The 24,427-nt window shown below is 44.6% G+C and overlaps 1 protein-coding gene across 2 annotated transcripts; it reads left to right on the top strand.

The window, feature by feature from the left end:
• The first annotated feature begins 371 nt into the window (after nucleotides 1-371).
• chrna6 (cholinergic receptor, nicotinic, alpha 6) lies at nucleotides 372-24,120 on the top strand. 2 transcript variants are annotated; one of them, XM_058085196.2, is made up of 8 exons: nucleotides 372-587; nucleotides 12,071-12,210; nucleotides 12,738-12,782; nucleotides 16,829-16,938; nucleotides 17,845-18,052; nucleotides 18,846-19,448; nucleotides 19,748-20,017; nucleotides 21,254-24,120. In XM_058085196.2, exons 1-8 carry the CDS (start codon nucleotides 530-532, stop codon nucleotides 21,377-21,379), a joined length of 1,560 nt encoding a protein of 519 aa, XP_057941179.2. In that variant the 5' UTR covers nucleotides 372-529; the 3' UTR covers nucleotides 21,380-24,120. The 2 variants fall into 2 exon arrangements, with proteins under 2 accessions (XP_057941179.2, XP_078649536.1); XM_078793410.1 differs by lacking the exon at nucleotides 372-587 and having other exon boundaries at nucleotides 12,103-12,210; nucleotides 12,348-12,782.
• Nucleotides 24,121-24,427: the final 307 nt, after the last annotated feature.

The following is a 24,427-nucleotide window of genomic DNA, read 5'->3' as shown; positions in this document are numbered from 1 at the left end:
AAACTGATGAGAAATTAGGAACACAAATTACTTCTGAATGAAAGACTAACTAACTAGAGTGGCACTTCAACGGCAAACAAATATAATTAAAGCACTAACCAAAATATATGTAAATAACTAAAGCCAACTATATACACAGAGAAACATGACAGTGTAGGCGGGGTGTACCCCTGGTCAGTGAGGGAGGATTGGCAGCTCCCTCACAGGATACAAACTCAATTAAGCACAATCTATTATAGACGACAAACATCTGGACCAGGTTTCTTCTCTGTAACATTTATCTAACATTCTACAGTCTAAATATTTAGGCGTGTGTGCGTGTGTGTGTGCGCGCGCGCGTGGGTGTGCGTGCGTGCGTGCGTGGTGAGTCGCAGGGATGCAGCAGAAGCGAGCTGGAACATCCATCCTGCTTCTCCGCGTGAGACACCGATCAAGTGTACTTTGTGTGTGACACGGAATGAAAGTGGTTTACTTTCCGCAAGAAGGAATCGAAGCGCGCCTGTAAAAATAACACAAACGCGCTGAGAGGATGCAACCACTTTCAAGATGGACTTTGCTGCTTTTTCTCGGAGGTTCGCTGCCACAAGGTAAGAGGAATTTATCAGCACATTCTCACCTTTTGGCTCCAAGAGAAGAGTGGAGATGAAATACGGACAAACAGACGTCAGAAACAACGTGAACTATTTTATCTCGTACATATCAGCACCATAGAACTTTCTTATCACTCTCCCATACTTGTTCGAATCAAAGATAATTTGAAAGAAAACACATTCATGAATATTCCCCTCTTGGCGTTAACTAGGCCATGAAAATGAATGTAATGAATGCTAATGTTAGAATAGCGATGACGGACGGGATGGTTATTTCCAGCTAATGAGGCTTTGGGCTTTGGGTGTATTGCCATTATTTTACAATAAGACACCGGATCAGCTGGAAGTTTGGATAAAATGATTTATTCCCACTTTGCTCAGCGGCATTGAACGCACCAAGTTCATGCTAACGTTTGGGAGTTTCATTTGTTGTTGTTTGATGTTGGATGTTGTTTTTCTGAGTCCAGTTAGCGCGTTATGCGGTTAACAACCCATTTTTTTCGGCTAAAATTTCTTGTTTAGCGTCCAAAATAGATAAGATTATTATCGCACGTGGCTGTTTGACGTGTGTGCTGAAAGGCAATGTGCAAGCATGAATGAACGAGAGGTCGTGCAGCCACACATTAACACTCAATAACGTCATTAAAACCTAACTTTATGCATTCCCATACAGTGTCAGCGTTTGAGAGCAAATATGAGATGAAAGAAAAACGGTGAAAATACAATATATAGTAGTCCAGTGATTTTCAACCACTGTGCCGCGGCACACTAGTGTACCTTGAGAAACCATCAGGTGTGCCGTGAGGAATTATCCAATATCACTTTTTATAATTAACATTTATTAATCATCATGTGCAAATATGATGCCAATAGCCATTACGTCAATAGTATACATGGACCCAAATATTCTAATTCACTTTGGTTTATTTGCTCAAACGGAAAGAATTGAACAGGGGTGGAATATTCCTTTAACCAATCCGATTGAGGTATCTTGTACCCGCTCAAACGGAAAGTTGGCAGGGTGCGTTCTTCCTGGTGTTTTTCTTCTTCTGTTGTTTATTGGCGGTTGGCAAGCAGCTTTCGTATGCATTAGCGCCATCTGTGAAACAGAATCTAAACCCTTCTATAAAAAATATATATCTTCATATTAAAAAAAGAAGGCGGCACGGCGGTCTAGTGGTTAGCGCGCAGACCACACAGCTAGGAGACCAGAGTTCAATTCCACCCTCGGCCATCTCTGTGTGGAGTTTGCATGTTCTCCCCGTGCATGCGTGGGTTTTCTCCGGGTACTTCGGTTTCCTCCCACATTCCAAAAACATGCTAGGTTAATTGGCGACTCTAAATTGTCCATAGGTATGAATGTGAGTGTGAATGGTTGTTTGTCTATATGTGCCCTGTGATTGGCTGGCGACCAGTCCAGGGTGTACCCCGCCTCTCGCCCGAAGACAGCTGGGATAGGCTCCATCACCGCCGCGACCCTCGTGAGGAAAAAGCGGTAGAAAATGAATGAATGAATGAATGAATGAATATTAAAAAGAAAATATATATGTATATAAAACATGTCCTGAGTTTAATTATAAAATATTAGCAAGATTGAATTTGATCTTTTCCTGTTTAAATTGATCCCGGGTGCGTTCTTTCAGCGCATATGACGTAACACGCAGATCCAGACGTTCTTCACTTTTAAAAATGGAGGCCAGCAATCGGCACTGGACTAAGCAAAGTTTGTTTTTGATTCAAACTAAATTTCAAGACTGGACAGACAATAAACAATACGGAGTTATTCCAACAAGTGAAAGAAAAACTTGGGGAAGCCGGTATCACGTGATGTTGATGTTTACGTTTTACTGGGCATGCCCTATTGACTATTCTGGTTGATTTTCACGGCGCATGTAGACAAGAGATTGGAATATTCCTTTCCATGGATACCATTGTTTCCCGAAAGGTCATTGGGAAAGAGAAAAAGTGTTGATGTAAAAACGTGGCTACTGTGGAGTGTCTGTGGTGTAAAGACTGGCAGAGCAATGTAATATTATATGTAATATAATAAAATGTAATATTGGTCCGTGTGGCAACACCTACCTTGTTCCTCCCATAGACTTATTGATGCACGTGTGAGGTCGTGGTGACATTTTGGAACATTTTTGGTTAGTGGTGTGCCTCAAGATTTTTCCAATGTAAAAAACGTGCCGTGGCTCAAAAAAGGTTGAAAAACACTGTAGTAGTCTATCTGTGTGGCGTGGGAGAAATTTAGCACACTTACAATGGTGCATTCAAGGACCGCCAAACATAGTGGGATGGATCGCACTGGTAACAAATAACATATACGTACATGCAAATGTATGGAATTTATATTTTCATTTTGTTTCTACGATAATAAAAAACAAGCCACACTTTAGACACGCCTGACCTCAGTAGTGATGGCCATTTTGGGCTCTTCCAATGGAAAACTGCACAACCAAACTACCCAATCCTTTTCTGTGTGATAGAAACACTGTAAAAATGACTTGGTTTGGTTTTAAAAGGCATGGTAAAACCTTCCCTTTGTGATATCACAGAAGGATGAACTTCCTGATATGGGCATGGCCATAAACCATATAAGCTCTCTCCCCCCCCCCCATTAAGCTCTGCTTCTCTGTTTGCTAGCAATGGCTTGTAAGGGAACGCCACATTTGTTTCCAATTCCCAAAGACGCCACCATCAGGCGGAAGTGGTTGGAGTTCCTAATTCCCTACCAGTAAGAAAAAGAAATGCATTTTAATCTGACAGGGGCATTTCCCACTGGACTGTTCAGTGAACATGGGCCGTTATGCTGCTGGACTAGCCCACAAACTTGCTGAAGCCCTACACCTTTCCAACATTACTTGGTGTGTGGAAGAGTCAGAAGGGCAATCAGTAAGTAACAGGTTATCAGTGTCTTAACGGTTTTTATGTTGTGTAGCATTATAGAGTGTGCATACAGGGAGGGGGTTGCTAATAGCCGTTTCCCACCACAATTAGTGGCTCTACCAGAGTTTTTTTACACACTGGTAGTCCCGCAAAACACATTAGACGTTAGTGATGCTGTAGGAAACTTAACGTTAAAATGCTCAAGATACCTAGCACTGAGAGACGTCTTGCAGTAACCTCTTGTCTTGAGAAACTGTATGGCTGTGTGTTAAAAGTGGACATTTGAAAAAGATTAATTGGCGTTTATTAGCAGCTCCTATACAGTTTATCAGCTCCTATAAAGTTGGGTTCACAGCTTGCGGCACAAACCGGAAGTCCTTTTCAGCACTCGGCAGTGTGACCAACCACAGCGGAGTGGGTGTGCCTGGAGGCGGGCTGTTGGTGGAATACATTAAAACAGAGTGTTTTGCAGGAATCACAAAATCCAAAGAAATACAGCTCAATACGTGCAGATTCTGGAAAGCTTTGTGTGCTGGTTATTGTGTGTAGCTGCTCTATAGGAGTCCACAACTCAATACCAAGGGACAGAAGCACAATAGGTCCTTTTTAAAAGTAGCAAAGGTATTACCTGTTTTCATTCATCTGTGTGTCCTCTTAAGGCAGTAATGAGCTGTCTCTTTTTTTAAATCAGTTTTTATATGCTTAATGTACATAAAAGAGCAAGCCGCATGTTCATGTCTCACCTAAGGATTGTGGGTTATGGGCAAAATTCCTCCAACGTGCATTTTTTGTGTGTACTTGGCTGACGGGCCAGTCGGTGAACTGTGCAATATAACAATTGTGTGTGTGCGGGTAGTTGTGCACTAACAAGGGTTATATCACATGAACATTTATAGAGCAGAACGTGGATCGGAAGGGGCTTGGCTTAACACTAAATGACTCACAGACAAATGTGCTGAAAATACCTCATGTTCCCCAAAGCTGTCACTATCTGCCATTCAGAACATTTACACATGACATGATATTTTCCAACAAAATACTCCGACTTCTTCTTGCAATGGCGTACTGTATTTCTGGTGGGTTCAAAGTAACAAAGTGAGAAAGCAATCTGATCTCTACCAGTTCTCACTGACACTCCTTCCTAAATGAGGAAATCAGCTCCAGAAAAGCAGAATAAAAATAGTATTGTCAAGCTTGAATGATCATCTTAGATGTAGCCTACCTTTGGAGGCGTGCACCTGGTGAGATTGCATGCAATTTCTTTTTGACCCGCTCAGTGTGAAAGCACGAAAAAGTTTCATTTTCTTTCTGCATGGGATGCTCAGAGAAGACTGATATGTGTGCTGCCATCTGTGGCTGTCATACAACCTTCCATTGAGGCATTAAAGCAGGGGTGTCAAACTCCTGCTACGGAGGGCCGAGACGCCGCAGGTTTTTTTTCTAGCTGAACCAACATCTCCTTCAATTTGAGGGAAGGAGCTCATCGGCCTGAGAAGCTGGTTGGAGAGAAAACCTGCATTGACGTCATATGGGGGACACTCCGCTAAAGCGGAATAAAAAAAAACACTTCTTAAGGTAGATCATTGACTCATGAAAATAGTAGTCACTCCAAAATGTTGTGTTGCTGCTGGATATTGTTTTTATTTTCCAAAAGAGGAAGGTTTCAAGGGGACCTATTATGCTCATTTTTGGTCCTTTGTATTGAGTTGCGGACTCCTATATACAGCTACTGCACACGATAGCCCGCAGAGAAAACTTTCTAGATCCTCCAGAATCTGCACCTATTCCAGATATATTCTCTTGGATTTCCAAAATGGTCTGCTTGAATTTATTCCACCCACAGCCCACCTCTGCCCACTCCCAAGTGCACCAGCTCAGGCCTACAGCTTGTACGCAGGCACAAGGAAGTCACCGCCTAGATGGTTTTCACAAGGTTCACTGTGACATCACAGTGAACTCTCTGAAAGTGAGCATCAGAGCCGTCCCAAACTTCTTTCAGGGCTCATTTACTTAGGGTGGACTTCACTGCAACAGTGGCAAAATCAAGCTTTACAGACCCGTTCACGCTCATTGAGATGCTGCTTTAAGACAATAATTGAAGGGTAAGCAACTCCCAAGTCATTTACACTTACCACTCTGTGTTTTGACCAATGAAGGTGACCAATCATCATGTTCTGCAAGTTCACATTTCATCTCCAAATGTTTCTCCCTTGTTTTCTCCTCAAACTATTGACACATCACTCAAATCTTGGCTATAATCATTGTAAACATCCTGGGTCTCGTACACCGCTGTGTTTGTTTACCTGAGTGATATTAATGTATGACAATGTATGACATCATGACAAACAATATTTAACATATTGAAGCAAAGTTGATAATAATAATGTCAGGGACCCTTTCAAGAAATACAGGATCATATCATTGACTGGACGGTGTTGGTCATTGTGTTGTTAATGTTGGTTGTTCCTTTTCACTCACTGAGTTGCATTGCAAAATGGTATCATGTGTTTATTTCATTTACAGTTGAGGTTGGATTGTATTTTGTGCGCTGCGTGAATTTGCTCCGCGCTGAGGCCGCGAAAGAGGTGGGCGATGGCATAGGTCGGAGGCTGCATTCTTCCGGGATCCTCCACAGTGCCGTTGTCACGGCCGTCTCGACATGGCCCCCTGGGCTTGGGCCTGGTTCAGGCTCGGCGTTAGGGTTCCGGGTTAGGAGGGAGGTTGCTCCAGCACGGCGATTTTCTTCTTGGCCAGGAAGCGTCAGACGCTCAGGGCATTAAGACAACTCCTGCCTCAGCCGCAGGATGTCTTTGTAGACGTCTCCCCTTGTGGAGAACTCACAGTGGACGATGCCTAGCACATCCAAGAATGCCATCAACATCAGCAGTCCTACTAGGTTTCTCACGCCTTCAACGTGGACCAGAAGTGAGAAGCATCCAGTGCCTTTTAATCCATTTTCTCTCTATTAAAAGCATTTGCATGAAGCCTAAAAGCCTCTCACACATAAGAACTCATCTCCTTCATCAGCCCCCCCGTCTTCTTTTTCATATATTCCCTTGCCATCATTCCATCCTGAATGACATCCATCCTGAGACATTTTTCTTCACACCATCCAAGTTGACCTCAATGCTTGACTGCGTTAAATATTTCTCAGGAGATCGACACTTCAAGTCATTTGGCCTCTAAGTTTTGACAGGTTGGCCACATTATCTTGAATAATTCATATTGTGCATTTTAGGACATGAAATTAAAATTTCTTGCACTTCAGAAGCTCTTCTGCCTATTCTATTCTCTGCTGTCTTTTGACATAAACCACCTGATTTCAGTTTTTGACTTGTCTTTCCTCAAAGAAACTGTGCGATGACTTGGTACCATGTGCATGCAGGCCAATACGGATGCTTTCAACTAATTCCAGTGCAAAGCTCTCCATCACAGCATTTTCACACAAACTAAATATCATCACAGAGTTGGTGGAGGAGATGTAGTCTTGTTATTTAGCCAGTGACATTGCAAACCAGACCTGCTTTTCACTGAGTCAAGGCAAGACAAACAAACAACAGGGAGGAAACTTACCACCACTAACCACTCGTCCACCATGCAGCGCAGTTCGATAACTTGTCAAACGAAATATAACATATGAACAAATGTGAAAGACGTTGTGTGTCTTTCACATTTGGTTGTATGTCTACATATATGTGCCCTATGGTTGGCTGGCGACCAGTCCAGGGTGTACCCCGCCTCTCGCCCGAAGACAGCTGGGATAGGCCTCCAGCACCCTCGCGACCCTCGTGAGGAAAAGCGCTAGAAAATGAATGAATGAATGAATGAATGAAATTGTTGTCAAATATGTTTGTTTCTATTTTTCATTCACTGAGAAACATTAGTCTGGGTCTTACCTTTTATCATCACTATATCAAGTAGAAAAAGCTCTGATACTTTGGTCTCAAAGTCGAATCACCTCCTGGTGATTTTGGGTGTTTAATTTGGATTTTGGGTGCATTCGTTCAGCAGACCACTAGACTTCTATATCCATTCAATCCACCGCAAGTGGACTGACGTAAGCCTCTCACTGGAGCGAGCTTCATCACTTCATGCTGAAAGACGAGGTGGGACACATGATCAAGGGCTAACCTTGAACAGTCACTCGTGGCAATCTCAGGATTCGACCCCGTGTTTCATCAGGAAATGTGCAAATTTTCATTTCCCAAAATGTTGAAAAGGATTGGAATCCAACAGAAAATATATTCATAATAAAATTCAATGGGGCCGCACAGTTTACAAGTGGTTAGCATGTAGGCCACATTGTCAGGAGATCGGGAAGATAATTAATAGTTAATTGGATAAGTTAATTGGAGACTCGAAATGGTCCATAGGAATGAATGTGAGTGGGAATGGTTGTCTATATGTGCCCTGGGATTGGCTGGCTACCAGTCCAGGGTGGACCCCGCCTCTCGCCCACAGACCGCTGGGATAAGCTCCAGCATGCCCGCAACCTTCGTGAGCACACGTGGTAGAAAATGAATGAATATCTGTGATCATGCATTAACACGTACATTGATGATAACATGTAATAGTTGCAGTATCTTGGCCTATCTTGGCTTAACTGACATCAAAACCTGGATGGAACACAATTTCCTCAAACATAACAATGACAAAACAGATATTATTATCATCATTGGTCCCAAAAATATCACAACCTCCACCCATTACTTCTGTCTCGAACTCGACAGCGCCACCCTCATTCCATCACCGCTCATCCGCAACCTCTGCATCCTCCTGGACCCTCCCCTTTCTTTCGAACCCCACATCAAACAATTACCCCGGACAGCATTTTCTCATCTTAAGAACATAGCCCGACTCCGTCCATCACTTTCATTCTCTGCCGCTGAATTCCTGATCCACGCATTTATCACATTTAGAATCGACTACTGCAACAGTATTATTACAGTATTATTATTATTATTATTTGGATGATTCAAAACACTACCCAAACTTGATACACATACTTATGCTACCTCAGTCAACAACAACAGCAGCAACAACACTTATTATGTCTGCTCTCCTTGGGATGGCTGTGTCTTCCAGCACGTGTGATGTGTGCCCCAGTCCTCAGGTAAAAAATGCTGACGGTAAACCAGCATCTTGTTGAGTCTTTGTAGCCAAATGAGAGCTCGCTATCCACTTTTCTGTCTGTGAGTGATGCTGAGGCTAGCAATTTGCGAGGCACCGTGTTCGTCCGCCAGCTAAAAATAGTTTTTCATGTTAGCTACAAAAGTAGTATGGCTGTAGCTTGGTTAATATACAAGTCAGTGATGTAAATGGAACACTGTTGGCTGTTTTAGGTTCTTTTGTGAGGTATTCTGTCACAATCTGCATCGCCTCCTGTGTGACAGTTTTTGTGTTTTACGTTGTTTGCCTTAGTTCCGGTTGCGTCTGTTTTTTGTTGGTTCATTGTTTGTTCTTTGCATGCCAGTGCTGCATTCACCGAATGTCAAAGAAATAAAGCTAAGCCAACCTGCACCAGTCGCGTTATCTCTGCATCCTGGGGTCGCATCGCAACGCCCGCATGACGAACCGTGACAAAATGAACCAACCTAACGACGACCTCGCGGAGATGGACTTTTGGACCTTGCAGGTTTTGAAGGTGATGGAGGAGGAGTGCACACAGTTCACTCTGGAGGAGCTGGAGGACATGGTGTGGGGGCCGGACGGGGACGCGGACACGGCGCTGACACACCAGCCCGGCGACGACGCCGACGCACGTCTCGGCCGGCTCCAGCAAGGCTTCAGCGGGCGAAGCCGTTTCCTCCCTCACCTCCGCGCCAAGCTCCCCCCCGCTCACGCTGCTTCAGAGTGCCAGCCTACGACCAAGCGCGAAAAGGCTCCCACTCCATGCAAGCACGTCGATCTCCCGCCGCCCTCTTCCGGATCCCCGTTGCCTCCGGTGCAACACGAAGAGGAGTACGGCACACTTTCCCCTCCTGTGCCCGAACCACGCAGCCCAAGGGATTCCCAAAACCCGGCTCCTGTGCCAAGCTGCGTTAAGGCCCAGTTCCCTCCTGTCCCAAAGCCACGCAGCTTCAAGGTTTCCCAAAACCCGATTCCTGTGCCATGCTGCGTGACGTCACGGATTCCTCCTGTCTCAAAGCCACGCAGCTTCAAGGTTTCCCAAAACCCGGCTCCCGTGCCATGCTGCGTGACACCACGGATTCCTCCTGTCCCAAAGCCACGCAGCCTCAAGGGTTCCCAAACCTCGGCTCCCGTGCCAAGCTGCGTGATGGCCCAGATCTCTCCTGTCCCAAAGCCACGCAGCCTCAAGGGTTCCCAAACCCCAGCTCCCATGCCAAGCTGCGTGACGGCCCAGATCCCTCCCGTCCCAAAGCCGCGTAGCTTCAAGGTTCCCCAAAGCCCGTGTCAAGCTGCGTGACTCCCCGAATTCCTCCTGTGCCCAAGCCGCGCAGCCCCAAGCCCCAGCATCCCCTGGCTCTCGTGTCCAGCGGCTTGATGCTCCAGACCCCTCCAGAGCCCAAACCCCGCCTGCGGTCCCTTTTAGACCTGGTCCGGGCAGCAGAGCAGGCGGAACTCAAGACCCTCCTCCAGGTCCCCCTCCTCCCGTCCCTGGTTCCACGTCCAGCGGCATATGGCGTCTGGAATCCGCCTTCGGAAGGGGGGCTAGTACGACCAGTCGTGCGTTGGAGGACGCACGTCACACCCCTTCCGTGGAGTGTGGGGATGATGCCCTCTGCTGGTCGCCCAACGAGGAACAGCCCGCCGGACCGCCAGCGCAACCGGTTCTTCCGGCTAACCGGGATGTGCTGCCCGGTACGTTTCCTCTGGACCAAGACTCACATTGCTGTTCCTCTGCTCCACAGTCCAGCCAAGATCCAGGACTCGCTCCTCCTCTTTCGGCGTCACCGATACCACGGCGGGACGCCACGCCTCCTCCTCCGGCGTCACCGATACCACGGCGGGACGCCACGCCTCCTCCTCCGGCGTCACCGATACCACAGCGGGACGCCACGCCTCCTCCTCCGGCGTCACCGATACCACGGCGGGACGCCACGCCGCCTCCTCCGGCGTCACCAATACCACGGCGGGACGCCACGCCGCCTCCTCCGGCGCCACCTTTTCAGTGGCGGGACGCCACGCCGCCGCCTCCTCCGGCGCCACCTTTTCAGTGGCGGGACGCCACGCCGCCGCCTCCTCCGGCGCCACCTCTTCAGCGGCGGGACGCCGCCTCCTCCGGCGCCACCCATCCATGGACTCCTTTGGGCCTGCCGTTTGGGGAGACCTCCAGAGGGGTCCCGCCTCCGTCGGCCCACCCACTATTCAGGCCGCCCTCCTGGGTGGTTCTGCCACCTCCACCGGCCTAGTCCTATTCCCTGCGTCTCATGGTTGCCCTGCTGGCTCTTCAAGGCTTGTCGTTCCGGCCGACCTCCAGAGTGGTCTTGCCAGCAGCCCACCTCCAGTCCTCCCACCTCCCTTCCCTTTTCGTTTGCGGACTCTTTAGGACATCTGGGATCCGTCCTTGAGGGGGGGTACTGTCACAATCTGCATCGCCTCCTGTGTGACAGTTTTTGTGTTTTACGTTGTTTGCCTTAGTTCCGGTTTTCATGCTCTTATTTTGTAGTATTTCCTGTGTTGGTCTGTTCTGTGTCCCGTCACTTTTACTTTCTCTTTCTACGCGCACCTGTTTCTAATTTGATTGTCTTATTTAGTTCAGCCGGGTGCGTCTGTTTTTTGTTGGTTCATTGTTTGTTCTTTGCATGCCAGTGCTGCATTCACCGAATGTCAAAGAAATGATGTTTGCCTTCCCTCCTGTTTCTCACCTGTGTGCCTTTTTGCCGATTGCAGCTCAGAATAGTTTGTTTTTTTTCAATGAGAAAAATAACTTTTAGTTCAAAGTCTGGCCTGCGTTAATGCTACGCTACATTCCGTAGAAAAGTAACATGGCATTTCCCATGTGATCCACTTCAAACATCGACAGAAGCAGCGAAATGAAACAGAAGGTGGAAGAAAAGTAATTACAGGAGGACTTGAAGCTTAATCAACCTCCAATGTGCTTTATTCATCAAATTACAAGTGCGGAACAGATTTAAGTCGCTCTTTGATCATTTCCTGTCGCACACAAAGCACATTTGATGTGGTTTGCATGTCACATCATCAGAAAATAATTCCAACAGAAAATGAGTCGCAGGTTCCGCCTAATTACACCCTAAGTGTTCTATTTTCAGACAGCTCATCTCTTCCCATGTTGTTGATGATTTTTCCACGTTTCAGCAGTTGCAAAGGTGAGCACATGACCTGACCGAAAGCTGATCCAAACCGATGAGATAGAGTGCCACATTGATGGATGTGACAGCAGGGGAATCATTATTCATGAAATAATTCTGGATTTGGAAAAGCTAACTCTACCTAGCTGGTGCTATCTACCTAGCTTTATATGGCTTTCATGATGCCTTCCTACAAAGATGTCCTTCTGCCAAGTCAGAAAAATAAATGAATAAATGAATGATGGCTATTCAGATGTAGTTTTACCAAATGTGCTTTCATTTCCCTTCCCCCGTCTCCCTGTTGTTCCGCACACTCAGGTAGCTTTGCATCAAAAGCAGAGGACCAACTCTTCAGGAAGCTTTTCAGGAGGTACAACCAGTTTATCAGGCCGGTGGAGAACGTCTCAGACCCTGTCACGGTGGAGTTTGAAGTCTCCATCTCACAGCTGGTCAAAGTTGTAAGTTCAACACAAGCAAATTGGTAAATGCACTATGCAAGGATTTTGCATATGTATATGTGATATCACAGCGGGACTCACTTCTCGCTTCAAATTTCATCCATCCATCCATTTTCTGTACCGCTTATCCTCACTAGGGTCGCGGGCATGCTGGAGCCTATGCCAGCTGTCTTGGAGAGAGAGGTGGGGTCCACCCTGGACTGGTGGCCAGCCAATCACAGGGCACATATAGACAAACAACCGTTCACATGTTTTTTGAAAATATATTTGTTTATAATTCATGGCTGTTTCGTGGTTGAATACGGCCGACAATACTGGAGGATATTAAAGGATTGAACCATCAACCATCATGTTGCAAGACAACCACTAAACCACCTCTGAATGTGTTTGGTGTAATTCAAATGAAAATACATGGCCCCTGAACATGGTTTGTGTGTGTGTGTGTGAGAATCGCGACCTCAATTCTTCAGTTCCTTCCAGACGCTGCTTCCAGACGCAAGGTGACTTCTTTCTCTGCTTCTCTGCAGGATGAAGTCAATCAGATCATGGAAACTAATTTGTGGCTTCGGCATGTAAGTACACACACGCACACAGACAGACTTGCCAAACTTGTCCTTTCTATTTTTTTGCTTAGGGTAGAAATAGTGGTGAAGAGAAGGTACACATAGTAATCATTATAGAATACCACAAGTCGTTCTTTACCCTTCTTCCTTCCAGGGGGGCGGGGAGGGTATGGCTGTATGGCTGTCACAAACAAAAAAGTCATTCCTGATACGGTAAAAAAAGTAGAAAATACCCTGTATGTTTTTTTTTCTCATCTCATCCACCCTCATTTGGTCATCATGTGCAAATACCTGACAGTACAGGTGAAATGTCCAGCATACACGTACCCCTCTTAAGCAAAGTCTTTATGCTGCACTGATCATGGCTGGTGAGGCACCAACACCTTGGAGTTGCCCATGAAGAGGATAAGAAGAAAAAGAAGCGAATAATTCACTTTGGATTAAAAAAATAATAATGTTTTGAAATTGTTGTGGTCGAATGGTTAGCGCGCAGACCTCACAGCTAGGAGACCAGGGTTCAATTCCTATGTGTGGAGTTTTCATGTTCTCTCCGTGCATGCGTGGGTTTTCTCCGGGTACTCCGGTTTCCTCCCACATTCCAAAAACATGCTAGGTTAATTGGCCGCTACAAATTGTCCATAGGTATGAATGTGGGTGGGAATGGTTGGGTCCAGGGTGTACCCCGCCTCTCGCCCGAAGACAGCTGGGATAGGCTCCAGCCTATCCCAGCCTATCGCGGGGGGCGACCCTTGTGAGGAAAAGCGGTAGAAAATGAATGAATGAATGAATGAATGAATGAAATTGTTGTCAAATATGTTTGTTTCTATTTTTCATTCACTGAGAAACATTAGTCTGGGTCTTACCTTTTATCATCACTATATCAAGTAGAAAAAGCTCTGATACTTTGGTCTCAAAGTCGAATCCCCTCCTGGTGATTTTGGGTGTTTAATTTGGATTTTGGGTGCATTTGTTCAGCAGACCACTAGACTTCTATATCCATTCAATCCACCGCAAGTGGACTGACGTAAGCCTCTCACTGGAGCGAGCTTCATCACTTCATGCTGAAAGACGAGGTGGGACACATGATCAAGGGCTAGCCTTGAACAGTCACTCGTGGCAAGGATTCGACCCCGTGTTTCGTCAGGAAATGTGCAAATTTTCATTTCCCAAAATGTTGAAAAGGATTGGAATCCAACAGAAAATATATTCATAATAAAGTTCAATGGGGCCGCACAGTGGACAAGTGGTTAGCATGTAAGCCACATAGTCAGGAGATTGGGAAGATCTGGGTTTGATTCTCTGCTTGGCATCTTTGTGTGGAGTTTGCATGTTTTCCCCATGCATGCGTGGCTTTTCTCTGGGTACTCCGGTTTCCTCCCCCATTCCAAAAACATGCTAGGTTAATTGGCCACTCCAAATTTTCCATGGGTATGAATGTGGGTGGGAATGGTTGTTTGTCTATATGTGCCCTGTGATTGGCTGTTCACCAGTGCAGTGTGGACCCCGCCTCTTGGCCGTAGTCTGCTGGGATAGGCTCCAGCATACCGCCACCCTAGTGAGGATAAGCGACATAGAAAATGGGCGGATGGATGGATATAGAATGGATGGACGGATATAGGATGGATGGATGGATGGATATGGGATCGATATAAGATGATAGGATGGATGGATATAGAATGGATGGATATAGGATGGATGTATGTATGTATGGATGGATCATAGGATGGATGATGGATGGATATAGGATGATTGGATGGATGGATGATGGATGTATATAGGATGGATGGATGATGGATGGATATAGGATGGATAGATGGATATTGGAAGGATGGATGGATGGATGGATTTAGGATGGATGGATGATGGATGGATATAGGATGGATGGATGATGGATGGATGGATGGATGGATGGGTGATGGATGGATGATGGATGGATATAGGATGATTGGATGGATGAATGATGGATGGATATAGGATGGATGGATGATAGGATGGATGGATGGATTTAGGATGGATGGATGATGGATGGATGATGGATGGATGATGGATGGATGGAGATAGGATGGATTGATGGATGGATGATGGATGTACACCATGACTCCATGTGTTCATGGATCATCTTAAATGATCATTAGTTGTTAGTACCTGTACAGTTTATGAGCGTAATAAGCGTGTGAGGCGTATGGAAAAGAGAAAGGGGGTGGGGCTTCTGGAGCTGAATCTAATCTAATAATTCCAACAGTCACTTATCTAATCAGAAATCAGAGAATGTCAAGCCAGCTGGTGGGTTCGGCACAGGGAGAACGAGCCGTGTGTCATTAATAGACCTGTTTATGGTACGTATCAATTACTACAACATTTTTTCCATTTGCTGGTGGTAACCCTCGCAAACAGCAGTGCTCTACTGCAAATGTGTCAAACTCAGGCCCGGGGGCCAAATTCGTCCCATGCTGCAATTTCATCTGTCCCTCTGAACTGTTTGTAAAATAGCATTGAGTCGTCCTGCCTCACGAACCTTATCAAACAAAGCGCTTAGAGCCATCTGCGTAATTAAGCCATTCCTCCAGTACAAACTGCTCCTCTGGCATTTTAATTTAAAAAGTGGAAACTTTATTTTATATTGCACAAAATTCACAACAATTCTCAGTAAGGGTGCCAAATACAGAGCAAAAGTCCAAATAATTGAACTGTCCATGATTAAAACAAGCAGAACTTTAATTATGACACACTGTCTGTACAAACGAACCTTAAAAAGGCATAAAAACAATAATAATAAAAGTGTGTCATCTGCCCATTCCACAGATACTAACTCTTCCGAGTTGCACATTGATTGTGATGTTTTCGTGTTGATATAAAATACTGATGAAGAGGCAGTTGATCAACAATCACTTTATTGAAACCAACAACCACGGCAAAAGAAGAAGGTGTTATGGTTATTAATACTTTCAGTATGCAGAAATTTCAAGAACAAGTGTTGAAAAATTCAGGATAAACATTAAGAACGGTTGTGGGGGGTGTTGATGTAATGTCCAGTTTGGCTCACAACCAAAAGTAGGCTTTGACCATGGGCCCCCAGTGTGTGAATTTGCTCCCCCTGCTCTCCTGTGTATGAATGGATGCATTAGTCCATGGTCCATGTTGGCATTGCCTCTGTGCAGGTCTAGAACCACAGACGTTGCTCGATACCATCAAGTCTTGTCTACTTGACACTGATGCAATCCAACAGAACATCAGCTGCTGCTGTGATTACTCGTTCCACTTCATAGGCATTCAAATCTCCGTAAAGGCTGGTCTCGATTGTCATGGCTCAGCCGTCCGTGTTCGCTAAGTGCCATCACTCACTGATAATTATAGTGGATTGATGCCGCTGCAGCCACCCTGCAGGGGATTCCATCTGCAGCTGTGCATTGGCTTCATTCTTCCAAAATACAGTCAACGGCCTATCGGTGCTGATGGTTTATGTCTTTATCTATGCAATCATTGATGTTCTCTTGGTCTGTCAAATATCCGATTGCAGCCTCCATGTTATCCATGTTGATACAGGCGTGTCAGGAGATTTGAGGTGTGGAATTATTGTAGTGTTACCAACATTATGGCATCCTGCTCATGCTAGCAGCGATCTCATCTCCAGCCAATCATAATCCCAGATAAATGGAAAACCCAGTGCAGCATGAAGTGGTTAATTAAACAGCGCTCAGGTCGTTACTGGGCATTAATCCACCCTGCTAATGAAAGACTTTATCTTGAATGACGTGTAGACTCATGAATAGTTAGGTATCTGCGTTCACAGAATAACAATTCAATCCTCTCATTTGTCAGCATGTTTCTTGTTATTGACTTGGCTTTATTGCTGTGCTATCACGTCTCTTCACTGCATTCATTAAACGGCCCAAAGGCTCACACTTCCGTGAATATTTCTCTTTTGTACTGACGCTTGAAAAGAATGTTATGTAAAATATGAAGATGGACTTAAAGGAGGTTGTTGAGAGAGCCTGCAGCTCTTTAAGCGGCGACTCCTGAGACCGATCAATGACTTTATCCGTCTTCTTTTTTAGATCTGGAATGACTACAAGCTGCGATGGATGCCGGCCGAGTTTGATGGAATTGAGTTCATTCGAGTTCCATCCAACAAGATCTGGAGACCCGACATTGTCCTCTACAACAAGTGAGACCGTCCGCACCATTACCCGTCTCATAGTTCCCACTCCTACAAGTATTGCAGTGGCAGCTGCTGGTCCCCGAAACAGGAAGCTCATTGGGGTCTGACGTGCATTTAATATGATTTCAGCAAGGCTGTCTGACGCCGTCATGACTGGGCTAACTAGCACGCTCCTGCTTCAATGAAGGAATTAACCTTAAGAGTTGTAGAATTGACTGCTCCGAATCCGAATGCAGCGTTAAGTCCAATGATCATAGTTTGGGTCTGTTTACAGAATGGTTGTTGTTGTGGCTCTTGACCTAACGGCCTGCATGTTCATGCCCCCCCTTCTGTGGAATGAGACAATAATTGGGGGAGAGCTGTTAGGACATTGTTGTAATGGCGCAAACCCGCCTCTCTGTTGAGACAACAGTGTCCTGACATTTCTCCCCCACAGATTGTCCCATTCCATGGAAAGAGTAGCCACTCAGGAGTTGTTTTACCACCAGGGAGGCAAACGACCTTTTGTTATGCAGGGCCACCAACCATGCCTGGCAAGAACAACTATCCTAGTGTGGTGTGGCGACCCCCACCAGGGGCATGAGTAGGGAGATCCCTCAATGTCTTCAACAAATAAGAAAAGTCCAGTTGTCTCAATTCAACCTTAGCATGTTGATGAAGCCATATCCTTCTTAAATTTTAGATGATCAATTATAGATGATAGTAGAATTGGTGGAAACAAACAACATTGTTATTCATGTTCTAATGTTTTTTTCTTTCCTCCACACCTTTCCCCTCTCCATTTCAATTCTACCCCAAATTGGACACAATATTGGACATTTCTGTCTTTTCTAATGCACATATGCTTGTGACGTGTCCCCTCATCGCCATGGCCACACGCTGATGCTGCTCCATACATGCGCCCACACACAGTGCCGTCGGGGACTTCCTGGTGGAAGATAAAACCAAAGCTCTGCTGAAGTTTGATGGTACGATTACCTGGATTCCTCCTGCCATTTTCAAATCCTCCTGCCCCATGGACATCACCTACTTCCCCTTCGACTATCAGAATTGCTCCATGAAGTTCGGATCTTGGACCTACGACAAAGCCAAGATTGACCTGGTACTGATTGGGTCAAAGGTTAGTGATAGCTGTTATTGGAAGATAATATTGATTTGGTCAGACACAAAGAAATGAAACAAGCCAAAATGACACTGACAAGCAGCCAGTGTCTGCTGCAGAAGGAGAGAACTGAAATAATCCTTTCCAGCAAGAAATCCATTTTGGATAGAATTGCTACTGAGGCATTTGTGGTAACATCAGAGTTCCATGTCGACATTGACTGCAAATGAGGTGGTTTAAAAAACAAAAACGAACAAAGGCAGAATGAAAGGCAAATTGGGGGGCTGTATTTGCATTCATTCCCAAAGACACAGATCAACATCATCTTGTAGAAACATGTTTGATCACATACAGAAAAATCAAAGGCTACTGGGGGCCACCTCTTTGTATCAAACTGCCCTATTTGAGCACCAAATCATACAGTTTGTGTGTATTTAGTCAGTGCTTGACACAACAGCTACAATTAGTGTCCATTGCTGTTTAAAACACCACATTTGTCAAACCACTCAGGTATTGTATCATATATATACAGTTGCACATTACTTACAGACACATGGTCTCCAAGGTAGAAGTGTTCCATATGCTCTGTGTTCCATTTGTGTCCCTAACCACATCACAAAGTCACAGGACCAGCCAAGTACGGAAAAGCTTGACTTGTACACGATTTTTTTAATTGTCAAGTCATTTTGTTTGTTTTCTTCAAGAGGAATGCATCCATCATCATGACCAAATGCAGGCATACCTGGGAAGTGTTTTTTTTTGGCACTGATCTCTCTTAATTCATGGAACAACGTGACCTTCCATCATCTAGGTCAACCTGAAGGACTTCTGGGAGAGTGGTGAGTGGGAGATCATTGACGCACCGGGCTACAAGCATGACATCAAGTACAACTGTTGCGAGGAGATCTACCCAGACATTACATACTCCTTCTACATCCGTCGCCTGCCACTCTTCTACACCATCAACCTCATCATCCCCTGCCTCCTCATCTCTTTCCTCACAGTGCTGGTTTTCTATCTCCCTTCCGACTGTGGAGAGAAGGTCACGCTCTGTATCTCCGTCCTGCTCTCCCTCACTGTCTTTCTACTGGTTATCACCGAGACCATCCCCTCCACGTCTCTGGTCATCCCGCTAATCGGAGAGTATCTGCTCTTCACCATGATCTTCGTGACACTCAGCATTGTCATCACCGTCTTTGTGTTGAACGTGCATTATCGCACACCCATGACGCACACCATGCCAGGCTGGGTGCGCTCCGTCTTTCTCAAAGTGTTGCCAAGGATTATGTTGATGCGGAGACCGACTGATGAAGACACCAAGGCTGGAGGCTCGGAAGGCAGTGGGGAGGCAGGAGGAGCTGGAGGGGGAGGAGGAGGCGGAGGAGGCAAGAAGAGGAAGAATAATTTGATGCAGGCAAGAAACCGTGTCTGGTGTTTGGAACTCTGTGTGGATGATATTTTTTTCTTGTGATCTGGAATATATGATAGTAAAAAAGGAACCATAAAGTCACCTTAGTATGTCGCTTACTTTTTGAAGATAACATAGACAACAGGATTCACAAAGTGAATAAACATTGCTTCCAATGCTATGGTCATACAAGCAGGACTGAGAAGTGAGACGTGATTGCAATAAGAGTATCCATAGTGGTGTGTGTGAATAACATCACCAGTGTGACTGAAATACTGAAGCCAGTGTGTGCATGTGCTTTGCAGCAGTTTGGAGGAGGTTCCCTCAACTGTTTGGAGTTTGGGGACAGTAAGTTTTCCGTGGAGGAATGCACAGAGACACAGTGCTCCTGCCCCTGCCAGCATGGGAAGGAAAGTCCCAAATCGACAAAAGCTGGAACGTTACCATGTCGGTTGAGTCCGCAGAGCATGACCTCCGTGGTCACCTTCTCCATGGTGTCACCGGAGATCAAGCATGCCATCGAGAGTGTCAAGTATATTGCTGAAAACATGAGGAGCCGGAACAAAGCCAAGGAGGTTAGTTGATGTCATTCTCTGCTTGGGTGTACTTTCGCAATGTAGTATGAAAATGTATCATTGACACTATTTAGCTTATTATTATTATTATTTATATAACGCACAGTGTTGTCCTAATACTGTGTGCATACAGTCTGTCACAAAAGTGAGTGTGATTCCTTACATTTCTGCAAATAATTGATTGTTACGACACGTGGATATTCATTTACCGTAATTTCTGGTGTTCAAATCTGAACACTGCGGCTTGTACAGTGGTGCGGCTAATTTATGGCTATGTTCTCATCACATGACAACTCACAACAAGCTTGTCAACACATTGGAAGTCGTAGGATGTCGCGTATTACTCAGTATACCATTCTGACTCATCATGCCATCTGACAAAGAACACTGAAGTCATCACACAGCAACTTAACACTCAACACAAGTTTAAAAAATTTATATTTTAACGTTTTGCCATATTGTATTTCTTCCAGCAAATCATTTCATTGGTTATGACTGCTGGGGTGCTGCAATGATGTCAGCCTCCATCTGGGCTCCCTCTGGTGGACACATGCAATATTGCAGCAATAGTTCTCCCTTCTGTCCTCCCTTGATCATATAGAAGTGTCCTCGGGCAGGATACTGAACCCCCGGTTAGTCCTGATGCTGCGTCATCAGTAGGTAAATGTGCAAAGCGCTTCCAGGTAGAAAAGTGCTCTACAAGTGAAGTCCATTACCATCTTAAAAATCTAACTTTACTGTAAATCTTCACTTCAACAGCCTAGGAAGTATCATAATTGATACTCACACTTTTTATGTCATAATTGACATAATTTTGAAATGATCTCCTAGGAAATACGTGATTCCAGTATTTTGACACATGACGTTGTCATGTTGTTTTGTGGTTAAATACACAATTTTATAGACGGTAAACACTGAAAGCAAAGGCCATGCATAATGCATGAATGCAAAAACACACCTTTGGAGAGCTCCACCAGCGCTCTGAACACAAATGTTGCAGATTGCAACTTGCCCCAAAACATCAACAATAGTACTATTTAGAAATGCTGAAATGGCTCATGGGAACGAGGATGTCTTTCTTCTGCAGGAATGAGACAGCGATTGAGACATCATTTAATGTATTTTTGCTTCTCTCCAAGCAACAAGTCCCATTTTCTCTTTAATAGTGTGCGCTTTCATGTTTATGTTTGGAATTTTATCTACTTGTATACAATTTGGATCCTTCCTCCCTTCCAGGTGGAGAATGACTGGAAGTATGTTGCCATGGTGATTGACAGAATCTTCCTTTGGGTGTTTGTGACCGTGTGCGTCCTGGGGACCGTGGGCCTCTTCCTCCAACCTCTCTTTGGCTTTCTCTCATAGCGGCAACTCTGGTTTGACCATCCTGGCGCAGTGAAGACGGACGCTTTGATGCGCTGCTCTTCATTTTTGTCATGCCTTCATTTCACGCTTATTATTGGATATGTATTATTTTACCCAAATAGCACGACATAATAAGGGATTGGTTTTAAAGGGTTTGGAAAAAAGTTTAGAAAAAAATAAGATGATAAATGATAAACTTTGTTTGCTTAAAAATTTCATTTTCTCGTCACTGTTAGGTCACCTTTAATGTTCACGGATTCATTGGATTTACATGTGTTGGTATGGGAAAAATTGATTGGTTTAGAGTATGTTTTGGTTAGAGTCGGACATCCTTCGTATTACTCACAGCTAACTTCGACTACGTCCAATACGGTTTCAAGCTTGCTGTAATTTCGTGTCTATGGATTCATGGCACCGGCACATTTCTGTGTTTGCATGATTGAAAACATATATTGTATATCTGGCTGGAATTCAGATACACTTCCACATCCTGTAAAGTCTTTTGAATTTTGTGGCTTTTCAGAAACATATTAATGACGTTGTCATGTTGTTTTGTGGTTAAATACAGACCATTATTGTCAAAAACATGCATATTTAAGCTAATATTATGTCATGTTTTGCGTAAATGAAGCATTTTCAAGCATACTAAAATACAAATTCACAAGATGCATTCAAAAATGTTGATGATACATTGATCACTAGGTGTCAGTGATGGTACTGAAATGTTCGGCACCAGACTTAATTACCGGAACATTGCATGTTTGATTTGTCTCAGAGGAAATAAAATTACCCCTGATAAAAATAGAGGCTACTAATCTGAAAGGCCGGCATCACTTCCTGCCCGCCACTCACTCTGCTTTCCTAAGGAACACATTTATATGTACTTGTCTTATGTCTTAAATGGCTTTTTTGCTCGTATTATGTCTACTATATAGGTATTATGAATGTAAAGGTGACCATAGGGGTGTTATTTCATGTCTAGAGGGCTCTAAGACAGGTTTTCTACTCTCTTACTATTGGAAAATATTCTATTTCTGAATAAGGACTCATACTGTGCAGAAATTCAGTTATCACCGTCGGCTATGGAACTAATTCCCTCACTCATTAATTTTCTCCTGCTTAGCCTCACGAGGGTTGCGGGGGTGCTGGAGCCTCTCCCAGCTGTCTTGGGGCGAGAGGCGGGGTCCACCCTGGACTGTTGGCCAGCCAATCCCAGGGCACATATAGACAAACAACCATTCCCACCCACATTCATACCAATGGACAATTTGGAGTCACCAATTAACCTTCCTGTTTTTGGAATGTGGGAGGAAACCAGAGTACCCGGAGAAAAGCCACACATGCATGGGGAGAACATGCAAACTCCACACAGAGATGGCTGAGGGTGGAATTGAACGCAGGTCTCCTAGCTGTGAGGTCTGCGTGCTAACCACTCTACTGCCGTGAAGCCCCTGGAACAAATTAACGGCGTTAAACGAGGAGCGACTGTATGTGACATTCACACACACTCTTCCTCACCATGAACTTTTTGCCTTCAGCATCTCTGATGCGGACTTTGATTAAAGTCATAAGCGATGCTGAGTCTGATTCATCAAGCCGCCTGCAGTCAGAGCCAATCATTCACTCAGTCCTTTCCATCGGAGCGTGCATTTCATGAATAAAGTTGTGTCTTGTCACCAGAATCCACGTGTTGGTGGATGTTCATCATTATTAACGTTCCACCTTTTAATTACTTTGAATGAAATGTACTTGGTTGCATGGCATTTCCTCATCAAGGAATTGTTTCTAATCCGGTGGTTCTTCCTGTGTTGCTTTTGTCTTGATTCTGTGTAAGACACGTGCATGGCAGACATTTTGATTACCACAAATGGTACAAATGTACCATGCAGCACTGACAACAGGGATGCTACTTTGATATCTCATACTGGGGGGTTTATAACATGCTATTTTCCTTTGCATCGTTGGCTGTGGAATACTAATAAATGTACAGTTTGGCCATTGTTTGTCTTCTTAATTGTACAACATCCAGACCTGATGTTTATTTCAGTAGGTAGTAATTGTTCACTTGTCCAGGTTGAATCCCTAAATATGCCTCTAAAGTTGTAGACGACTCAAACATGAAAACATAAAACCCGACTTAAATAGTGTCTGCTTAATAGAAATGGCATTCAAATAGTTGAGGTCACCTTTACAGAGGCAAGGTGTCACGTTATAATAGACTAATGTGATCGATGCTATGGCATGGTGAATAATGAACTGATACGTTGTTGGGTGGGCAAGGATATTACAAAACAACATTCAATAGGATATACAGTATGTGTGTTGGGAAATCATAAAGCAAATGTTGGCTTTCTGTTCTCCTCCCACTGCTCCATCTGAAGTGGAAGCCATCATTCCCTACCGCTGCTCACCATCAAACAAACTCCTCTCTGCTACCGTGGACCGCATCTTTCTTCTTTTCCTACCGCTTCCTCCCCCAGCATCTCACAAGCCAACGTCAGCAACGCCCCCAAATAAGCAACTGCAGGGAAAGTCAAAAGGAAAGTAAAGCTTTGCCCACAGAAAATGAAACAAGGCTTACAAGTCATCCCGTGGCCATTTCTTGTCTTCCGCCTTTCCTAACCACGTTGCTTGTGGATAATTACGAATGAAAATATGCATCAAGAGAAATAGGGGTATTTTGAGAAAAATAAAGTTTGTTTTTAAAGAACGTGGAATGCTAAGGAGGGAAAATAATATCATTATAGCAGTGTAGAGCTTAAATAGTAGAAAAAATTGTAAGCTGTAAGATGAAAAACAAAGTTGTAATTTATGCTAAATTTGATTGAAAGTTCTAATAATAAGTCTAATAATACGTAAATCATATTACCAGAAAATATTCAGCGCTGACTTAAAGGGGACCTATTATGCTAGTTTTTGGGCCCTTTCTATTGAGTTGTGGACTCCTATAGAGCAGCTACACGCAATAACCTACGCAGAAAGATGTGGATGCTGTCACGCCCTGTGTGGGTTCCTGTGTGACAGTTTGTCTGAATTTCCTGTCTGGGC

Source organism: Doryrhamphus excisus, linkage group LG9 (genome assembly GCF_037039965.1).
Source record: "Doryrhamphus excisus strain RoL-2023G ecotype Guam linkage group LG9, RoL_Dexc_Guam_v1.1, whole genome shotgun sequence".
NCBI classification, from domain to species: Eukaryota; Metazoa; Chordata; class Actinopteri; order Syngnathiformes; family Syngnathidae; genus Doryrhamphus; species Doryrhamphus excisus.
This window is presented reverse-complemented; position numbering and strand designations above follow the sequence as displayed.

Coding starts and splice junctions, on each gene's coding strand:
- chrna6 (XM_058085196.2), top strand. CDS start 530: ATGCAACCACTTTCAAGATGGACTTTGCTGCTTTTTCTCGGAGGTTCG. Junction 12,211..12,737: donor TCTCACAGCTGGTCAAAGTT/GTAAGTTCAACA, acceptor GCTTCTCTGCAG/GATGAAGTCAATCAGATCAT. Junction 19,449..19,747: donor GGAAGAATAATTTGATGCAG/GCAAGAAACCGT, acceptor TGTGCTTTGCAG/CAGTTTGGAGGAGGTTCCCT.